This window comes from Lissotriton helveticus, chromosome 9, assembly GCF_964261635.1.
Source record: "Lissotriton helveticus chromosome 9, aLisHel1.1, whole genome shotgun sequence".
Taxonomy (NCBI): domain Eukaryota; kingdom Metazoa; phylum Chordata; class Amphibia; order Caudata; family Salamandridae; genus Lissotriton; species Lissotriton helveticus.
Window position 1 is genome coordinate 279,107,771 of NC_136070.1, and position 21,139 is coordinate 279,128,909.

Sequence of the window (21,139 nt, forward strand, 5' to 3'; positions counted from 1 at the left end):
TTTGAGGAGATGCGACCGGTGTTGAAGTTTATTGGTAGATCTGCTGTACATGGTCTCCATGGGACACACCTGGTCTTTTCCCGCCAAAAAGGCATATACTGTTGTACTGGAAGAACCGATGCAAAGAAGTGCAGTAGAAGGCAGGGAATCTTAATAAATGATGTTTTATCGGTGGGTTTGCAGAGCATCAAGGCAGCTGATTTAATCCCATCATGCACTTGTGTGTTGCAGTTACATTCACTACGTGTTCGATCTTGGCAACGGGCCCAATGTGATCAAGGGGAACAGCGAAAGGGCCCTGAACGACAACCAGTGGCACAACGTAGTCATCACCCGGGACAACAGCAACACCCACTCCCTCAAGGTGGACACCAAGATGGTCACGCAGGTCATCAACGGTGCGAAGAACCTCGACCTGAAAGGTAAATGTTTAGACGCAGCCAACGAGGTCCACACTGCTGTGGATCTAGTGAAACACAAGCAGGTGGAGGACCACCATGCTTCGACCTCGAGGGCCTTATGATGCAACGTGCATATCGTGAGGAGGCCAGGGTCCTCAGAATTTGATGCTGTTATAAAGCAATGTGTTCACATAGACAGGGTGCTAATACTTCAGTAATAAAGTTGAAGTGTATCTGCGTATGAGCATGGTAACTATTCCTAGTTCACACTGAACCATGTCCCAGTGCAGCACAAGCATAAAAAGAAAAGAATACGGATGGATATATCTACTATTAAATTTATAATCCCATAAGAGGCCACTTGGTCCTATAGAATTTTGGAAGGTAGAATCTCTTCATGAAGCTACAACTACTAGATGGTTTAATTAAAAAAAGGTTTTAGGGCTTTCCTAAATTTTACATGATTCTAATCAACTTACAAAGGAGGAGAGAGTTTTTTTCTACAGTGTGTCCCAGTACTCTTAAACGTTCTCTGTGAACACACGGATATCGACTTGAGGCCAACATAATCTGAACTCAAGCTTTCTATAGTACAGCATGTGTGCACACGGGGCGGTGATTGACGTGTGTGTCAGCCAGTCAGCAGGGAGCTGTGCTACTAATGTCAGTAAATGACTGTGCGAAGTTATTGGTATAAAATTCAGAAACAACAGAACTGGAATGAGTGCATTGACTGAGCCATGCAAAATATACATGCGATGCATGTCAGAATATCAAGCATAAAAATATTCACTACAAAAATATTTCTGCAAGAACATCAACTAACAAAAATATTGTGAAGGAAAGTATATAAAGGCAGCTATAGATTTATTAATCTCACCTCCACCTTGAGATACTTTTGTTGTCAAGGAATTTAAATGTGGAGATAAGAATAGTTAATCTCTTCTTTTCTATGTATTGACTTTCACAAACATTTGGTAGCCATTATATTGACTAGTATATTTTGTAGCACGATACTTGAAATTCGATATTTTGGTAATATAGCATGTAAATGCAATAATTATTGTGATTGCCATATCATTAAAGCTTTAGCATTACAGCTAATATATGCATCTATATGAAGCATGAGACCTTCTCGTAATGTCACGTTTGTTTCCATGACCACAGGAGATCTCCACATCGCTGGTCTGGGGCAGGGCATGTACAACAACCTTCCCAAGCTAGTAGCATCTCGGGATGGATTTCAGGGGTGCCTGGCTTCGGTGGACCTAAACGGACGGCTCCCAGACCTCATCAGCGATGCTCTCCACCGCAGCGGTCAGATCGAGCGTGGATGTGAAGGTATAACTCTCTATAGGAGCAGCACGCTGTCAGGCAGGCTGCCCTCTCAACTCATCCTCATCTCCAACAATACCCCGGTCACCCCATCCCCTGCGCCCAGCTTTTTTCCATCCCCGGAACCTTCCTTGGAACTTTCCCTGGAACCTTCCTTGGGAACTTCGTTGGGAGCCTCTCTGGGCTTGGCGCTCATTGCGACCTCCATCACCGTCATCAGCATGTCACCGCCTGGTCTCTGATTTGCAACAACACTGCGCCAGATTGGTTGGGGGTCTGGGAAGAAGCATTTGTGGCAATAATCAGGGCTGTGATTGGTTGGGGGGTCTGTGAAGAAGCCTTTGTGGCACACATCAGGGCCAGGATTGGTTTGGGGTCTGGGAAGAAACCTATGTGGCGCCCATCAGGGCCATGATTGGTTTGGGGTCAGGGAAGAAACCTTTGTGGTGCTCATTAGGACCATGATTGGTTTGGAGTCTGTGAAGAAGCCTTTGTGGCATGCATCAGGGCCATGATTGGTTGGGGGGTCTTTGAAGAAGATTTGTGGTGCCCATCAGCACCAGGATTGGTTTAGGGTCTGTGAAGAAGTCTTTGTGGCAAACATCAGCACATAGCAGTGCACATAGCTTTGCTCATAGCAGTGTTCGCCATGTAGTTATAGGAGAGTGTTAGAGAGGCAGTGAGTGCACTGTGAGCATAACATTGTTTGGACAGTCCCTAGGCTTAAGCACAAATGAATGGGGACATGCTTTTTCTATCAGAAAGCCCACATTTTGGAATTTAAATGCCACAATCGGATGATCATATCTAAGCCTGTACGTCTACTTTTCTTTCTTCCTGTTCAGGAGCCTTTGACGTTTGCGGCTATATGAGAAAACTGTCCAACATCTTTGGCTTGCAAAGAGACGCCAAATACATCCCACCAGATCATTTTTGAAGTTCTTGCAGTGAATAGTTTTACTGTAAAAAAAAAGCAGACAAACAAATTTAGATGGAGTCAAATTATTCTCTGATTCCTGTACTCTGGCTTTCACTAGGGGTGCTCTTAGGCTAGGGGATTTCAATACTGTAGAACACCCCCACGGTGTTGTCCAGATTCAAAGAATTAAGGGTTCTTCATGTGATCTACCTGCTTGGTAGACGATTGGACTGTGACAAGTCCTGAAACCGGCACGGCGGTCATCCACTGATGAGCAGAGTCTGGTGGCTCAGTGTACTAATGCATCCACTGCAGGGGCCTGTGTTCGACCTCATGGTCACAGGTTCAAATCCCCGTGGGTCCACCCAGTCTTTCATCCATCTGAGGTCGATAAAATGAGTACCATTGAGTTGGGCAACAATAAACATCTGTTATTCAGCGCCAAGAGACCTATGGGTGAACGTGCTCTTTACAAATACACATGCTGTGTTATGTTATGACAACACCAGGGCTTGCCAGCCTCTGCTTGATAAAGCAGTACCTTAATTTTCTATTTTTTTTATTTTAATTTTACAGAGTTTTATAAAGCACAAACTTGACCCGAATTGGGTATCAGAGCGCTTTACATAGCGCCAGTTACATTACATGAGGACACATTCATTATTATTATTTTTTGGTTAGGCACGGGGAGATTAAGTGGTTTGCCCAGAAACACAGGATGTTCTGCGTCATTGCCGAGACTCGAAACCAGTTCCCCAGATTCGAAGTCGAACGCCCTAGCCATTAGGCCAGCTCCTCTCCTCTTCATGGTTGCCTACCTGATATTCCTCTTGCATGGTAACATTAGAATCCTTAGTGAGGTGAATGGACTATAAGCATCCTGGGAAGGGCAGTGCACGTGACAGGACAGGAAGTTGTCGCTGTAAAGATCCAAATATACATTGGATCAGGAGCAATGATAAATTCGAGATTGATTCCCATTTTCTGGCAGCGGTTCATGCTGTAAGGTAGAATTGGTTGGCCTTCCAAACCACATATGATTCTTAAATGTACTCATATCTTTGTCCAAGGCAGAAGAAGAACACATTTTGGCAATGCTGTAGTATTAGTCAATATACAAGAGCAAATGGAAGACTTTTTGAACGAGTACAGAGTCAGTCACATTTTTGGTGACCCTGATAAGTGTCTTGGTTTTCCTCGTTTCCACCATACTTCCCAAATTACCACCCATACGAAAAATCGCTCAACTACCTTTTACTGCAGCCTGCCTTCCTGGACTAGTACAAATGGGTGCTGTACAGAGGGATCCTTCAAAAAACAAAATTCCCAGAGCAGCTTTGAGTAACTATGATTGAGCTACCTCAACAGAGACCACAAGGAAAAGGAGGTCAGTATATGGGCTTTTAACCCCTTGGGCGCGGCCGCGATTCTGCGCCTGTGCGGCCGTTTTAATGAGTGGGCGGGTTCGTGACGGCCCACTGCCGTCATCAGCACACGCCCACCGTGATGCATGACGGACGGGGGCCGTCATCAGCATGGAAGGGGTTAATGAACCCAATAACTTGGTCAGTGGTTCCATTGAGGATCAACACCAAAACTCTACCATTGTGAAGAGAGAGGCCTTGGGTGTGACAACGTGTATAACTTGCTGTCATTTAGTCTCCGGCCCTCAAGGGCCCTCAACCAATCAAAGAAAGGCATGATGCATCACACAATGACCTGCTCACCAGCAAAGGACAACATGCCCCTTGGCACAGAACAAGCACTCAGACACTGCGCTGGGGTAGTTCGCGGTGTGGGGTCGCTTGTGGCATTCTGGACTGTACTACTTTGGAAAATCAGAGACTTGAAAATAACGAACATTTTAGTTTAAACGCCAAAGGAAAACATTCTCAGTGGTAGATGCTGTTTAAATGTCTAAATGTCAAATATTGTTAACCAAATGGAATTTCAGCTCAAGTTATCAACATGTTTTTGAGTGTGTGTTACTACTTTCTCAGATCTCATGATTACTTTTAGGCATTCGGCTGGAGGGTGCCCTTCCCACTCCACTAATCGCGGGGGCAGCAGAGACCTTTGATACGCTTCTGCATTAGACACTGGAATAGGCGACACGCTCGAGGTTACAGCACTTGGGGACAAGCACGAAGTTTGAGAACTACTTAGGAAGACAGTAGGCGGGAGCTGCTGAGAAGTGTGGCAATGTTACCAAGAGCTCTTAAAAAGAGTCATGTAGTTAGGATCAAAAATGGCTAAACAGTGGTCCTAAGAGTTGAAGAGAGGCTCGGGGGGGCGGAGGTATTGTGTGCCCTCTTCCGGTTGAGAGTAATTGCTCGTGCTATGTAACTGGCAGGAAGATAGGCAGAGTAGATTAGCATTCACAAAAGACATAGATATTGGCAGTAAGGGGCATAGACAATGGAGGTAAGCTTAGGCAGGAAAGATTAACATTGGAAGCGAAGATGGGCATAGACAGAGAAGATAAGCATCAGGAATGGAGATCAGCGTTGTCAGAAAAGATGAGCGTTATTTAGTGGAGATGGTAATTGGAAGTGAACATAAGCATAGGCAAGGAAGATGATCATAGATAGTAGGGATGAGCATAGGCAATGAAGATGAGCATTATTTAGTGGAGGTGGACATTGGCAGTGACTGTAAGCATATATATTGGAGATCAGCATAGGCAGTGTAGGCAGTAATTCTCAGTGAAGATAAGTGTAGGCAGTATAAAGACGATAGCAACTAAGATGTATATGCAGCAAAGATCAGAACAGGGAGAGAAGATTGGGATAGAAAGTGAAGAGGCAGCAAAGATGGGCTGAGACAGAGAAAATTAGCATCATGAGTGGACATCAACATCGTCTGGGAAGATGACCATTATTTGTGGAGACGAGCATTGCCAGTGAACATAAGCATGGACAATGAAGATGAGCATAGATAGCAGAGATGGACAGAGAAGATGAGCATCATGCGTGGAGATCAGTGTCGTCAGCGAAGATGACCATTATTTGTGGAGACGGGCATTGCGAGTGAACATAAGCATAGACAATGAAGATGAGCATAGATAGTAGAGAAGGACACAGAAGATGAGCATAGGGAGTGACGATCAGCATCGTCGGCGAAGATGACCATTATTTGTGGAGATGGGCATTGCCAGTGGACATAAGCATAGACATTGAAGATGAGCATAGATAGTGGAGATGGACAGAGAAGATGAGCATAGGGAGTGAAGATCAGCATCATCGGTGAAGATTAGTGTTATTTAGTGGAGATGGGCGTTTACAGTGAACATAAGCAAGGACAATGAAGATGAGAATAGATAGTGGATATGGCCATAGAAGATGAGTATCATGCGTGGAGATCAGCATCGTCGGCAAAGATGACCATTATTTATGGTGACGGGCATTGACAGTGACTGTAACCACAGACAGTGGAGATCGGCATCGTCAGTGAAGATAAGCATAGGCATTATAAATGGGCATAGCAAGTAAGATAGATATATGCAGGGAAGATGAGAATAGGAAGTGAAGACACTCAAAGAAGGTGAGGATGGCCATTGTCAATGAAGGTATGCTAGACATGGTAAATGAGAATAGCAACCCAAGATTGATGTATGCAGGAAAGGAATAGGAGTGAAGATTGGAATATGAAATGAGGATTAAGATAGTATGTAGCGATGAGAATAAGTATTTGTGATGGTAATACAGGAGATAGAGGCAGTGACAGCATACTCAGCACTAACACATGGGCAGAAGCCATGACAACACAATCAAAGCAACAGACATTTAAGCAGTAAAAGGTTAATAGAGAACCTTCTCTTCTAGTTTCTTGTGCGGCTGGGTTTTCTGGGGTTATCTCCTGTGGTTTAGAAATGAACAGTGTCAATATATGTGGTGCTATTTATACAGAAGTGACTGGAACTTACTTTTAGCCTTTTTATACCAAACATTGATGTACATTGGTGCATTCAAATGCCTGTATTACTATTTGTGACAGTTGTTCAAACTGCTTATTAGAGAATAATAATTATTTTATTAGTAAACATGGGTCGTGGTCGTCTTTTGTTGGCAGGACGCGCAGAGCACCGTGTTGTGTGGGAATTACTTATGAGCTATGATGCATTCTATTAAATAGGGATAAATAGTCTAACTATGCAACATCTTGAGGCATCCCTTCAAAGAAGAGTCCGTTTCTGTGCAGACATTCATCATCTGGGTGGAGCCCTGGAAACTATAATAATATTAATCAATCAATCAGGGGGTTTATAAAGCGCGCTACTCACCCGTGAGAGTCTCAAGGCGCTATAAACACAGAACATGATGAAACTATTTGAAAATAGTGATCATGGATTTTGCAGATTAAGGAATTCATTGGAGATAGGGAGAGAGAAACCAGTACTGATCAGCTGAATATTGTGATTCCCAGATGGATTTACCCCTTTAGGTGTCACCCTATTTGTACACAGACTGCATTAAGAATGGGGCAGACATTTTAATAAGACATCACCAGTGCAGAGAAGGGATTGGATTTGCCTTTGATTTACTCAGAGCTGGTATGAGCATAAAGCAAGCTTGGACAGATTTAGAAATCTGCTTTCTCCGCCCCAGTGAAGGTATAGCCCCCACCCAGCACTCTTTTTAGTTAACTTTTACTTGATATCATACATGGGTTATATGTTTACTTATAGCTTACTATAGTTTGTCTATAAGTGTCATTACTGAGAAACCCCATGCTCGCTTGTGAACGTGGAGAACCTGGAACTTTACCCCAACTTTCTTTTCTCTTCCTTCACATGGTGCCTGCATTTCTTTTTCTGACTAAGCAAGGACATGGCTGTCATCGAAACTCCACCTGTTGCGATTAACCCTGCTTCACTCCATATTTGCAGTGCATTAAAATTCACACAATAAGTGATATGTTTGAAGAAGTTGCTGTGTGATCAGACAATGGCACCTAGATGTGTCATAAATCATCTGCTAGTAGAGAAGACTAGCTTTCACTCGCATGCTGACTCCATTGCACTGTAACAATCTAAGAGGCTAGATCACCCATGGCCTTGGGTGAGTTGCCCAGATCTTCCAAGACCTGTAGGACAAGATTAATTGAAGATCACGTTTCACTGCATAGAGGCCTCATCCCTCACCCAGCACTGGAAGCTTAGAATATATTTTCATCAGACTGATTTCTTAACGGCAGTCAGTTCAACCTAAGAATGGGGTAATTTGGCATCATTAGAAGAGCTGTCTGCAGGAGACAGCACAATAACCCAAAATCTAGCCATAAACCACTTAGAATGAAACCAGATAATAATGGAATTGGCCACATATAGGAGAAGGGTATTCAAAGAAGGGAACTAGAATTGTTGCCGGTGTACCCTGGATGCAGAGTCTTTGGACCAGTTAAATGTACAGCAGATAAAGTGATATCAGACTGGAGAGTAAAAGTAAATTTGCTATGGTTGGGTGAGCTTGTGCCACTGCTCCAGAGTAAGGTCGACAGCTTCTTGCACCAGTGAAGAGTAAGGGGTGTGAAAGAATTAGCCAGTCCTACAGGATGACGTCTTGCCACTGTTTTTATATTCTCTAACCAGACCTGAAAAAACCCTTCACCCCCTGGCGGATGGTTCTGGCTATCCATGATTTGTCCAGGAGATTTCTACATTTAAAGGATGCTGATGGAAAGATGCTGACTTCATTCGAGGCACTGCAACTTGCACACCCTTGGATGTCAAACACGGTTGCTAGACCTATGGGCGGGCACAGGCTGATACCCGAACGCTGCATCTCCATTGTGATAGATGTGACCCTGAGATCTATTCAGATAGAACTGGGTTGAAGAGATAAGCCATTAAGCTAGTTCACCAGTGATACACACAACCTATACAGCCTTGCACCTGGATTAGAGCTGGCTGGCAGTGCTTCACTACAGTGCAAATAGCCCAACTAACTTACTAAGGGTTGCCATTACGCCACTTGTACTCTGCTGTGGTGACAGTGCAGTCAAAGAAATAGGCCATCTGACTGGAGACACCCATGCTGTGCTTGCAAGTTGCAAATAGGCAGACTGTTGCAGCCGCATAATAGGTTATTTCCTGCAGACATACAGACAGACACAATAGTGCGACTATGAATGTGCAGACAGTCTCTCTCTCTCACACACACGCACACACACATAGTCAGAGTCAATATACATCAATTGTGCACACAGACAGATAGTGGCAGTCAGTCTAATACAATGTGTTGCACAAGTGCACCTATGCAGTCTCTTAAATCAAGAAACACAACATACACACAAACATGCACACACTGATTCAGTGTCCAACGAGTGTGTGTGGAGGTAGATGGTTGCTGTCAGACATGCAAAAGATGCTGTACACATGGAGATTGTGGACACACACACATAAACCTGCACACACTCTCTCTCGCTTTCTCTATGTCTTTATTTCTCTCTCCCCTTCCCCTACACCCCAAGATGCTACACATATACGTAAACTTTGGGTCCCCATTACTGAACCCTGCCAATGTATCTTTCAATGACTCTTAAAGTCCCAAAATGTTTCTCAGGGGCTAGGCTCGACTACATACCTACAGCCCCTCTCCTGGATGTGGACCCTTGAGAGAGGCAACATTGCAAGTCCATACCCACCGAATGCCTAGGACAGTGAATATAGATGAGACAGAAAGGGTCAGTAATGGCAACTTTAAGATCAGTAACCGGAAACCCAATCCTCCTTGTGGGGGCTGCAAGACTACCACTCGGATGGTAAGTGGTAGATGGGGGGCAAAGCTCGGGGCTTACACTGCAGCGCAGCAGCGCATCGGGGTCATCCCCAATAATTACACATACACGGTCTCATCAGTGCTTAGGCGGACTGGAAGTCCCATGCGACTCCCGTCCATTTATTTATAGCCTTCTGGCCACGCCTGGCCAGAAGGTGATACAATGTTTGCGTGTGGTTCCGGGGCTCAGCCGAGACCCCGTGCAAACACTAGAGCGCTGCACTCCTCATGGTCTGTCCCTCACAAACACACCAGAAGTTCCGCCGCATTGTAGCCCTTTGTTTATTTCATGTCTAGAGCAGTCATCCACGCTCGGAACGAAGTGAACCAATCTTTCTACGTAGGTTCACCCTCCAGCAAGTATGCTGGTTTCAGAGAGTTAACTACATGTTAGCCACAGTGACGACTGCAGTGCACTAACTTTTGCACATGACTTTGATTGTCAACAATTTGTGTCTTCGTCCATATTTGATGTTCTAAATCGCCCGCTCAGTGGCATAAGTTCGCTTTCATACACAACGAGGTCCCTCTGACGCTTGTAGAGTAAAGGACACAGTTAAAGCCAAGAGAATACTGTTTCTCATTAGATTTGGGGAAATGTGTGTGTATGGAGAAGGGCCATCTGTGGGGAAGGAGCAGTTAGAGTGCACCGCAATATTTAAGGGGTAATACTTTTGTATAGGCGAGAGTTCAAATGGCAATCCTCACTGAATACTTTTCATCATTATTCAGCCATTAGTGGGCCTTATATTCCTGGATACGCCAGGAAGGACAGAGTGGTTTAGCTTATGAAGAAATATGGTAGTTTATGATTGGTTGGCGAGACCAAGTCGTGTTTAGGATTGGGGCAAATTCCGATGTGAGGCCTGTCTGACATCTCACTCACTCTGCTCCAGATCCAGGTACCAGCCACAGGCCCTGGACTATGTGGATATGTTCCCATGCTAAGATAGGCTATTCAGTCCCTGCTATTATAGGTGGAACACATTGTGTCAATAAAAATGATTCTTTTTATAGAAAAGTCTGCAGTATTTTTGTGCCTGAACTTGACTACTGAGTATCTACTTGGCCTTCAAGCAGCGAATTAAAGTCAAGTCTCTAAATCCACCTAATTTTCAGTGACCACATAATTGGGATTTTAATTCGTATTTAAAATGTGCCACAGACATGAGACGCCATTTTGTCCATTTCTTCTGAAGCACACCATCACCACAGTTGACTCTTCTTGATGGCATGCTCTTATCACAGGGCGTCAACAGTTTCAGGTACTCTGTTGGCGATGCCAGCACCAGTGCTGCCAGGGTTCTGTCGCGACCCTTCCTGCAGGTATACTTTCATGTTTCAGAGAAAAATCAATATTTCATGAGAAAGGAATTTGATAGTTAAAAGCTTTAGAATACATCAAGAAAGTTGTGCAAGCTTCAGAAGCATTTTGCTTTTATGAGGCTGGTTTATTCGCAAATCTGAACAGCTGGAAGGATATAGATGGTGGCATCTCCTTTGTTTAGTGCAGATTAGACGTTAGTGTGGACATGGTCCCCTCACTGAAAAGAACACTGCTGGTCTCGAGAGAGCATCGAATGGTGGCAAAATCTCAACCATGATGACCTGTCCCGACTGTGTTGTTTCAACGCGAACCATTACATCGCAAGTCGTTTTAATGAGTTGCTGTAGGGGGCGCGCTGGACTTAGGAATAGTATTATTTAGTATACCTACTCCAGTTTGTGCAAAGGCAGGGAAAGTGTTGGATTCTCAATCCAACACCAGCACAACGCCTACAGCAAGTCGTTGAAACAACTTGCGATCAAATGGTACATGTGGTAACAACGCGGTCATTGTAACAACTGCAATGTAAAGGAACCGTGTTGTAGAGACAGCGTTGTAAACGCTGTTTCCCATTTAGAGATCTTATAGGGATTGGAGAATGATTGATCCGCTTTTGTTCAACATCTCTGGGTGCATTTATGGGTTCATTTTGCTCAATCCAGCTTGATTCAACAAGGATATGTGGTTGAACTAAAAAGTGATAACATTTTAGCTTTGTGGTTATTTTACTAAAAAATGCACCTCTTCCCATTCCCCACTCCTTTCAGTCAGACTTCAATCCTGCTTCTGGGAAAATCTCCCTGAAGGATTTCCAGAGGCGTCAAGCGCAAATCAGAGCAGACTCAATGGTCTTCACTTTGTCTCATTAAGGAAAGGTCTGCTGCTTCCCTCTACCACCCTTTACTTCTCACTATTACAAGGTCAATGAAAACCAGGGTGAGGTGAGGCACAGAAACTGTACCAGGATAACCAAGTTTCTTCATAGAAAAATTCTTGCACGTTAGGAAATGCCCTCTGCATTGACCTGAGTAAATAGTTAAAATAATATAAATAAAGTGACCCAAAGAAAAAGGGAAGGAATGCTTTATTAAAAGAAGTCGCAAACTAAGAGCAAGGAACAAGCTAGGGAGGGAAGTTGTAAGTCACTGGAAGTCTCGTTTTATGGTGCAAATTGACCTGGATACTTGAAAAGCAATTGAAAGTAACTCCCAGGAAAGTGTAAGCATCCATCTGGCTTCGATCTACTCTGTAGAGAACAAAGACAAACAATTACAGTGCCCCAACTTCTCGGGAAACATGACTCGGACTCCAAAAGAATAGAATAGAGAGACTAGATGTTTAAGGTTGCTTGCTTTATGGACAAATTCCCAATAGCCATAACAAAACAAGGATAAAAGATAATTGATACACAGCTAGGATCAACAGAACAAAGTGGTAAGCTGGAGTGGTCTGGAGAAGTCGAGAAGGGATTGCAAGACCATTCAATGAATTTACAAACATTCTGTAAAGCTGCCATGGAATTGTGAACGTAAACCAGAGTTGTGGGTGTAATGCCAATAGAGATGCTTTGTGTAAGAAAAACATATCCTGGTTGATGGCATAGCTGTGGTGCCGTAGGACAGAAAGACAGCATAACCAAATGTAGTGCAGTATTGCAGTATACATTACACACAGCTAGACGGCTGACAGTAATCAGATTCTGACCTATCTCCAAAGTTTGAAGGAGGATGACACTAGGCCCCAGTGTGGTGCCACATTAGGTGGTAGAACTACTACAAAAAAGCATGAAAAGTCAGGGATTTGAGTAATGTACAGAAGAAGCCAAGAGAAAGCCCATATTTCATGGCACAGCGTCATCCTCCCAAACATTTTAAATGGCTTCTTAAGATGGTCTACATTCCCACTTTCCAAGTGGTTTAGCTTTACAGATGCATGTGTTAAGTCTGAAACTAACAGATTGGGTTAAATTATCTCTTAGATTCCTACATGTAAAGATGCATTACAATGCTGAATCCAGTGAAATAGAGTCCGTTTTTCTAGAGCCACTGTAGGAATTTAGTGGTCCCCTTTTCTATAACTGTTTCAGTCTTCTTAAAGTGTGCCATTCACTCCACTCACTCCCTAAGCTACTGAAAACTGATCAACTAACTAATTAGCAGCATTTTATCTTCTGTGCGGCAGCTTGTCATTAAGAACAATTTTAAAAAGTCATTACCAGTAAAATTATGGAGGAAAAGCCCACCTTAAAATTCAAAATGAAATAAAAAGAAGAGGAAAAAAGGATAGTGTTTTGTAGAAAAGACAGCTAACAGGATCTTTTTTCCCAAACAAAAACTGAAAAGAGATATGGAAGAAAAAACCCAGCACTAGGAGGTATGTCCAAAATTAGAAATAGTTTGGAATTAATGCTTAAATTTCATGAGAGAATCTCGAGGTTACCCACTGATGGAGACCCTAAAGATTGTAATACTGGACATTAAAGGTAATTGATTGAAAGGAGTATCCACACAGATGAAAATGATTGCCATCGTTATCACAGCCACAATTCTGCTAATATGTGGACATTGGAGGAAGTTGATACTAATCTTGACAGATAGATGGAATTTGCTCCCAAGTATGCTTATCCTCTACATTAATGGATGAAAAACAATGTTATCTGTTAGTGGAGTGACCTAATTGCTCCATTCCGTTGGGGTATGTGGGCTATATCATCTCACAGTTGGCCAGACATTAAAAATATTGTGAAGCAGATACTGCTAAACCAAGCTATCTACAATACATTGGCAGGTACAGCCACTTGGGCAAGGAGAAGGCCATGCTGTCTTCTGCAGGTCAGTAATGGTGATGATGGCCCCGAATTTGGTCCTTCATTACAAGAATCTGGACTGGGAGGTTGGCAGTTCAACCAGCTGTGTTTTCCTGTCCTCCAGTCATTATTCTGAAGATAATGGTCTGCTCTGCCTGCCATTATCACTTCTTGTATGGAGTTTATTTTTGTGTGTTTTGTTTTTGAAAGTATGTGCTTGCCTGATCTCTACCCATTGTTGTATTTAATGATGGTAGATATCTGAATGGGACACACACACACACAGACCAGGCATATATGCACACACAGACAACTTAATCAATGAATTGGCAACTATTTATTGACTAAATTATTACATATGGCACGTATATGATACATAACAGACAACAATACACTATGTTCTTTTTATCTATTTTCTCAATATGCACGGTGCACTGAAACCTAACAGTCTCAAGGTAATAGATTACAATGCCTTTAGTCTGGTATTGTGACACATTTTTTCGTTATTCAGTTTCTTTCATTATCAACAATCAGTAGGCACATTAAATGCCCGCTGCATAATAGTGTAAAATAGACTTTCATTTGGTTTCACAACATCTACAGTCGTGCCTAATATATTTGCTTTTAATGTTAAACACAATTAAATATGCAGTGGTTTATAAATATCAAAAAACCCTGGAATGTAAACATAAGGCCATAGTGTATGACAGCGTATTATGTATCTTTTACGTGATATGATTTTAGATGTTTTTCACACAAAAAAATCAAACTTTGACTCTCTAATCTAGTTTTCAGACAAAGTACCACTATATGTTTTACATGTTATGTAATGTGTCCTGATAGATTTACAAACCCCATAGCACATTACCTCCTGGTAGTGCTGGAAAAGTGAAAGGATGAGGGTCAGGGTTTTAATAAAAGCAGAGTTGTTTTTCCTGTAAAGTGTGAGGAATCTATTCTAGCTTTGTGACAAATTAATTTTCCAGATCTAAAAGTATACAAAGGAGAATGGTTGTTTTGCCCTCATAGGACATTTTAAGACCAGGAAAAAAAACAATAAAATTATAGAATCCAAGTAGTTCTCTTTCACTGGCTGCTGTCTCCTGAAAATGTAACTTCCTGCTGTTGAGGCACAAACGGTAATCATTAAGATGACGTTTACTTATTTTTCATGCCTCAGGACCAACCTCCCCTTCCACTCCTTGTGCCCTGATTAAAACATTTTGCTCTCCTCTATCTTTTGACTTAATTGTTGTGTTTCGTGAGTCATTTACTCCAGCATTTCAAGTGTAAATGTGTTTTATCAAATTCCCTAAAAATGCAAGGACTTCCAAAATCTAGGCATGGTATTGTATTTATTTATTACCAGTTTTCCGTACCACAGTAGGCCCATCTGTAATGGATTATAAGAGAAAGAATGTCTCTACTATAAAGATACAATTTGGCAAATATGGAATCATACAATAAAATCTGCAATATGAGTGGGTACTAAGTATATTGTGTGTTTATAACCAGAAAATGCATTTTAAAAGATTCTAAAACATTTAAAACCTTGCGAAAAACAATGTGGTTTTATCAGTCATAATGACAGAGACTAGACGTTCTTGACTGAGAAGTACTAGTGACAAGAACTCTTTAATGAGTCATAAGTAGAAACATTTCTGAAGTCTGAGGATAAGAGCTCGAGGCCTAGGAAGCACGAAGCACCCCCGAAGAATGATTATTTTAAAGTCTTCGACTTCTTGAATATGAGGATTTTGATAAGGAGTGAGCGGGAACTCCACACTTATCACTTGTAAACGGAGATGTTTTATTTTGGGTTAGATGCATTGGAGAGCTAAAGTGAATAGCATTGTGGGTAATTCAGGCAAGCCTAAAGATTTATCTGGCCTCCACGTGGAGCCAATTAATTCCAAAAATGACAGAAGAGATATGGCCAAATGTTATAGTGTCAATAGCCAGCCTATCAGCTGAGTGGATTACCTTTTTGAGAGGGGCTAGGTGTTGTTAACCAATTCCTACAAGTAGTGATTTTTTTCATAGTCCAGTCTTGATAGCAACAGAGCCTTAATCACTAGATTAAAGTCATTTTCTAAGATGAGTGATTTTATGCTCCCTACGAGCCTTGGCGAATGCTGTCCATCTTCATTAAAAAGGTTGATATGTGCTTGCAGTTTCAGATTTTGGTCTGGAAAAAGTTTAGTAATTTGGTGCATCAAATAGCGATGGGTGTCAGATCATGCCAGAGATGCATTTGGCTGGGTTTGGACTAGGGCAATGCTGTTTGGGTGGGGGCGTGGGGGGAGATCAGAAGCAGGTTTGTTTTAAGCAGGTTGGGTATAAAGTGGTGTATCGCCATGCAGGACTGGTTATCAGCTGGCACGCGAGTTGAGATTTTAATGCTGTTGGCAGAGAACATTTTCAAAGAGATCTGGATGTCATCGTTGTAAAAGTGTCCCTGACCAGTAATGGACTCTACCCGAGAACCGCTCCCTTCAGCTCATCCTTTCCTTAAGAAGAGTGAGTAAAGGGGAGTGGTTTACTGTACCAGACAGGTCCAGGAGGATGAGGAAGCAGGTGTAACCTTTATAAAGAATATAAAGTACAAGTCCAATATCTTTAGAATTATGTGACTTTGCTGTATCTTGATCTTATGTTGAGCTGACCTTGATCACAGCTTCCTAGGGCTTCTGTAAGAAAGGGGAGGTTGGAAATCATTTGAAAATTGGTCAGATCATCCAGGGCTGCCTCTGGATTTTCAGTAAGTTAACTAGAAGGGTGTAATCAGAGCTTGGCATGTGGCTAACTCTGCCACGGCTTTAGCTGCCATTTAAATCCACTTGACTTTCTGAGAAATCTCTCCATTTGTCCAAATGCCGATCTGACTGTGGATGAAGCCAGGACAGGCTGGGGCAGAGGTGACTACAGCCCTGCGTTGAGGTGAATACTTTTGCAGAGAAGAGATGGGACTGAGTACGATGTCAGATGATTGAATGCAGAGTGGTTCTGCTGGTTGGTCGGATGTGAATCGCATTGTTTCTGAAAGCATCAAAGCTCCAGCAGCTGATCCCGAAGGCACTGGAACTTCTATAAATTTCAGGATAGGCGACAGATGTCAGAATTAGATATTTGATTGTCCTGCAAGAATTGTGCACATTGGAATTCAAACGGTTGTCTGAGTTGAAAAGCGTGTTTCACATTGTTGGAGTTTAAGAAAGGATATCAGAGAACAACATGGTCAATCTCAGAAAACTATGATGTTGCAACTCAGGCATTGAAATAGAAAACAAGAGATGCTTCCACAGAAAATGCTTTTCTTACCTTGAAGTTACTTCCGATCTTCAGGCCCTTAACATTTTAATCTCAAAACAAAATGAGTTTCCAAATGTTATCTGAACCCCTGTCCAGCGGCAACTGTTGCTCCTACTGGCATTCCCAAAGTTGCATGTTCCTGAACACCGGAAATGTTTTTCAGGGCTTCTTCGTCCCAATAGTGCTATCAAGACTTCATCGCTGCTTTGCTTTGTCATCATGCTGTCTTGGTATGCCTTGTCCTGCCTGTACATTAATCTAGTTACATGCTGTTCTGGCTGTGCGCTGCTCTTGTCTGTTCAATTATACACTATCCCACCAGTGAGCTGATCCTGAATGGTGTACTAAAGGTTGATGTGACTACACAGTACCCCACTAGTCTGGTGTAAAGTTCAAGCAGCGCTTCTTTGTTGGCCAAGTGGCTCAGGGGCATAGACCAGCACTCCGCTGCCTGCGCGCTATTCCAGCTGCCTGCTCTTCTGTTAGTACTCTATATGCAGGCTTTATTGTGCCCAAACTGCGCTCTGTGGTGGCGGGTGTTGTCCCAATATGTGCTCTGTAATGGATTTCTCTGGCTTGACGGGGCACTTTGCTAGTTGTGTGTTGTCAAACTATGCACTGTCATGGCTACGCACCTGGCCTCACTGTGGCTGCTGGCGTAAGCGTAGCTGGTTGCTTGGTTAATGTTGAGCTGGTGATCTGCCTTTACTAACCTCTGCTTTGTTTGTTTTTTGCTTCTTCTTTTCTTTTGCTAACAAAGTTGAGTTGACCAAAGCTGACCTGCAAGGTAGAGGCTCATGTTCCATTACTCGTTCTGACTGAAAGTGTACAGTACCTGTCTCATGTCGGGTGCCAAGCGGGGAAGCCGAACCCCTCTGCCACATTTTGAAATAACCATGTCTGCTCAATTGGCATGGTACAATGTGATGTGCAATTTCACACCAAATGTGGGCATTGTTTAAAATGTGCTTAGAAGGGAAATTGGCAAATTATGTCTGTACCACCTGCTCGAAGAAGAGAACAGCCATTCCTTCATTTAATAGTGCCCACTCTTGGAAATGCCCTTAACCCTAACCACAGATGAATAAAAACATTGGACATTTATTTAATAAAATACTCCTGCACAGAATTGCCTGCCATCCGCCCAATGACATGTAGTTTATTATGTCCTCTATTGCATAGTATCGTTTATTTGTCACTAGCTTCCTCCTGTTACTTATCTGGTCTTGCTTGTTGTGGAATTACCAAAGAGTGCACAGAAGTTAATGCATGCAACCACAGGGTAAAAAGTGAGACCGGGAATTGAGTCAGTTACATGTTTTGTGCTATTTATGTCCTGTGCTTCACTCAATGTCTCATGCTGGAACTATTCAAGCATACTTTCTGCAGACTGACAGGAGATTGCATAAGGAGCTTTATCCAAGCCATTACAAGGGCAAAGGCAAAATGATGATGTCAACAACCTAACAGAATGACAGTGACCACACACCACGCATGGGGAATATTAAACCACCAAACACGTCTACCAGGGCCCTACCATTTTATTTTCCTTAAACAGTGTTGATATATTTGCCTTCATATAGTGAAAGAGTCCTACACAAAACACATTTCTGCCTGCAACATTTATGCTTCAAGACTCCCCATTCATCAGACTTTCCTGTCCTTCATTCCCTTTACATTCCACACCTTCCCTAACATACTTTTCACAAAAATGACAGATGTTCTTTCCCAGCTTCAAAGTGTTCACCCCCTTTTTTAAGGATTAATCTGTTTTCCATCTTCAACCTGTTATACTTCCATCTTAAGGGTTGATCTATTTTCCCATCTTAAAGACTGATCTCTTCTCCCATTGTCAGTGTGCTTTACTGCCCTAATAGGAGTTGGTCTTCTTTCCCATCCTGAAAGTGTTTGCCCCCATCTTTAGAACTCATCTCCTTTTCCATCTTCAAAGTGTTTTGCCATCATCGTAAGAACTAATCTCTTTTTACATCTTCGAAGTGTCTTACCCCATCTTAAAAATTGTTCTCCATTCCAATCTTCAAAGAGTTTACATCGTCTTAAGAACCAAACTCCTTTCCCATCTTTGAAGTCTGTTAGCCTCATGTTAAGAGTTGATCTCATTTCCAATATTCAAAGTATTTTAACCCAACATCTTAAGAACTATTCACTTATTCCATCTTCAAAGTGTTTCACCCTTTTCTTTTCTTCACGGCTGATCTTCATTCCAATCTCTAAAGTGTCCATCTTATGAAATGATATCTTTTACATCTTCAATATCTCTATGCCCATTTAATGACTGATCTCTTCTCCCATCCTCAATGTGTTTTTTTCCCCTATTAAGAACTGATCTACTTAACCCTCCTCAAAATGTTTTGCCCCATCTTAAGATCTCATCTTCTTTTCGATCTTCAAAGTGTTTTACCACTATTTTAAGAACTGATCTCTTTTCACATCTTTAATATGTTTTATTTTCATACTAAGAACTGAACTTCTTTCTCATCCTCAATGTGTTTTACTTTCATTTTAAGGCATGACCTTGTGTCCCATCTACGATTTGCTTTAACCCCATAATGCCCTGTTATCGTTCATGAATACCCTGCAGTACCAGTGATAACCTGCACCACTGAAATAATCCACCTCAATCCCTGACACTCTGTAAGGGTTCTCTTTTAACACATATGCTGGATGTGTATCTTTGCTGCTGTATTCAGTTCCCTGTTGCGCTTTTGGGTGAAGTTCACACTCTAGGCGCTGTGCTAGGCAGACCTCAAATACTGAGAACTGTAAATGCCCATAATTAAATAAGATGCAATATGTGTAATGCTCATTTGTCAAGCAGAAACTCTGAGGTGGCTTTTTTTGACCGAATATACATAGACCCACAGTGCCCTGAAATCTGCGCACAGCTCTGCTTTTTCTTGTCACCACAAACACCAAAAGGCCTCTATCTCTGACTAAGCCTTTCCTCAATTTTTGTCCCTCTTTGGCAGTTTTCCCTCTATAAGTTTCCACCATTAAAGCATCCACCCTCTCACATTCTTCACTCTTGTGACAGACTTTGAGCAGAGGTAAACTGGATGACTTTCAGAGCTAAGGCAGTGTCAGACAGATGCACTACATCATGTGTTGAACAACTTGAGTATTGGAGTGGCTTAGGAAGTGTAGGAACTGAGCAATATTTCTTCCACGTTCGGCGTAAACACCCTAAAATTCTATGGGGACAAAACCTGAAAACTGAGGAGATGTGCTCTTTTGAGCAAACTTTGCACGCATTATGGGCTGCGGATTAATGGAGAATAACCCATTGTTATGTGCCTCAGAGACCTCTGTTTTCAGCCGCAGCCAACCTCCAATTGTTCCTAAATGTAGGAAATCCAGGGCTGGAGGCGGCCATGCCTTTTCGATCTCGACTTTTCGGCAGTCGATCCACCTCTGATCTATTTGCTGCTAGGAAGGGCCTAACGACATGTCTGACTCTTTCGAATCTGTTCCTATGAGAGCCTGAATCAGCATACCTTTCAGGCCACAGTTGTGCTCTATAAATCTAACTCTAATCAAAACCAAATTAACCAGGGCTCGAGTCGGGGTACCACGCGGGTGGACGGCGTCCCCCGACTTATTTTACTGTGTTTTTACCGGGTGGACGCCGTCCCCCCTGGCCAAAAGCTGGACTTTACTTTTTGGCCTCTCTGGGACGAGATTGAAACCCATTCAGCTCACGCGCTGGCTTCTCTGATGCAATCGCATCAAAGGGGTGAGCGAGGGGAGGCAATGAATCTGATGGTGCAAGCCACCTTTTGTGACCTCACTAACTGTTGTGACGTCACTTCCGGTGACAGTGCCCCCCCCCCACTTCTTTTTTTAGGACTTGCGCCCTGAAATTAACTGTGTTGTGCATTCCTCAAATTGTGCTGCCTGGCCTCCCAAGCACTGTGTTTTGACCCCACCAGGTGACATGCTCTGGGAAGTGATGGCGTCCACCCTTGTAGGAACTGGCAGATAGGGGAGGGTCTACAAATGCCAACGGCTCTGTTCTGGTAGTTCTTATAGCAGGCCTATCATATAGATTACGGTCTCTCACAGAGACTTAAAGGCTCTCCAAGGGCCAGGTCATGGGATGCATTCCCCCCCCCCCCCCCCTACACACGCACACACCTTGCTGCTTGCCTGCACTTTTGCATTCAGGTGCTGTCGCTCACTCCCTTTCGCCGCTTTTCGCGGTAGTACGGTTGCCTGTCGGCAGTGCTGGCTCGAAGCGCG

At 42.9% G+C, this 21,139-nt stretch overlaps 1 protein-coding gene across 11 annotated transcripts in view; it reads left to right on the forward strand.

Annotated features, from left to right (window-relative positions):
• NRXN3 (neurexin 3) overlaps window positions 1-21,139 on the forward strand; it is a 2,205,897-nt gene that overhangs the window by 1,104,291 nt on the left and 1,080,467 nt on the right. For 8 of the 11 annotated variants that reach the window (XM_078659982.1, XM_078659983.1, XM_078659984.1 and 5 more), the window contains 3 exons: window positions 232-422; window positions 1,569-1,742; window positions 17,640-17,666. In XM_078659982.1, the coding sequence (XP_078516108.1) occupies window positions 232-422; window positions 1,569-1,742; window positions 17,640-17,666 (392 nt within the window). The remainder of the gene's footprint in view (window positions 1-231; window positions 423-1,568; window positions 1,743-17,639; window positions 17,667-21,139) is intronic. The other 3 variants (XM_078659992.1, XM_078659991.1, XM_078659986.1) reach the window with 1 other exon arrangement.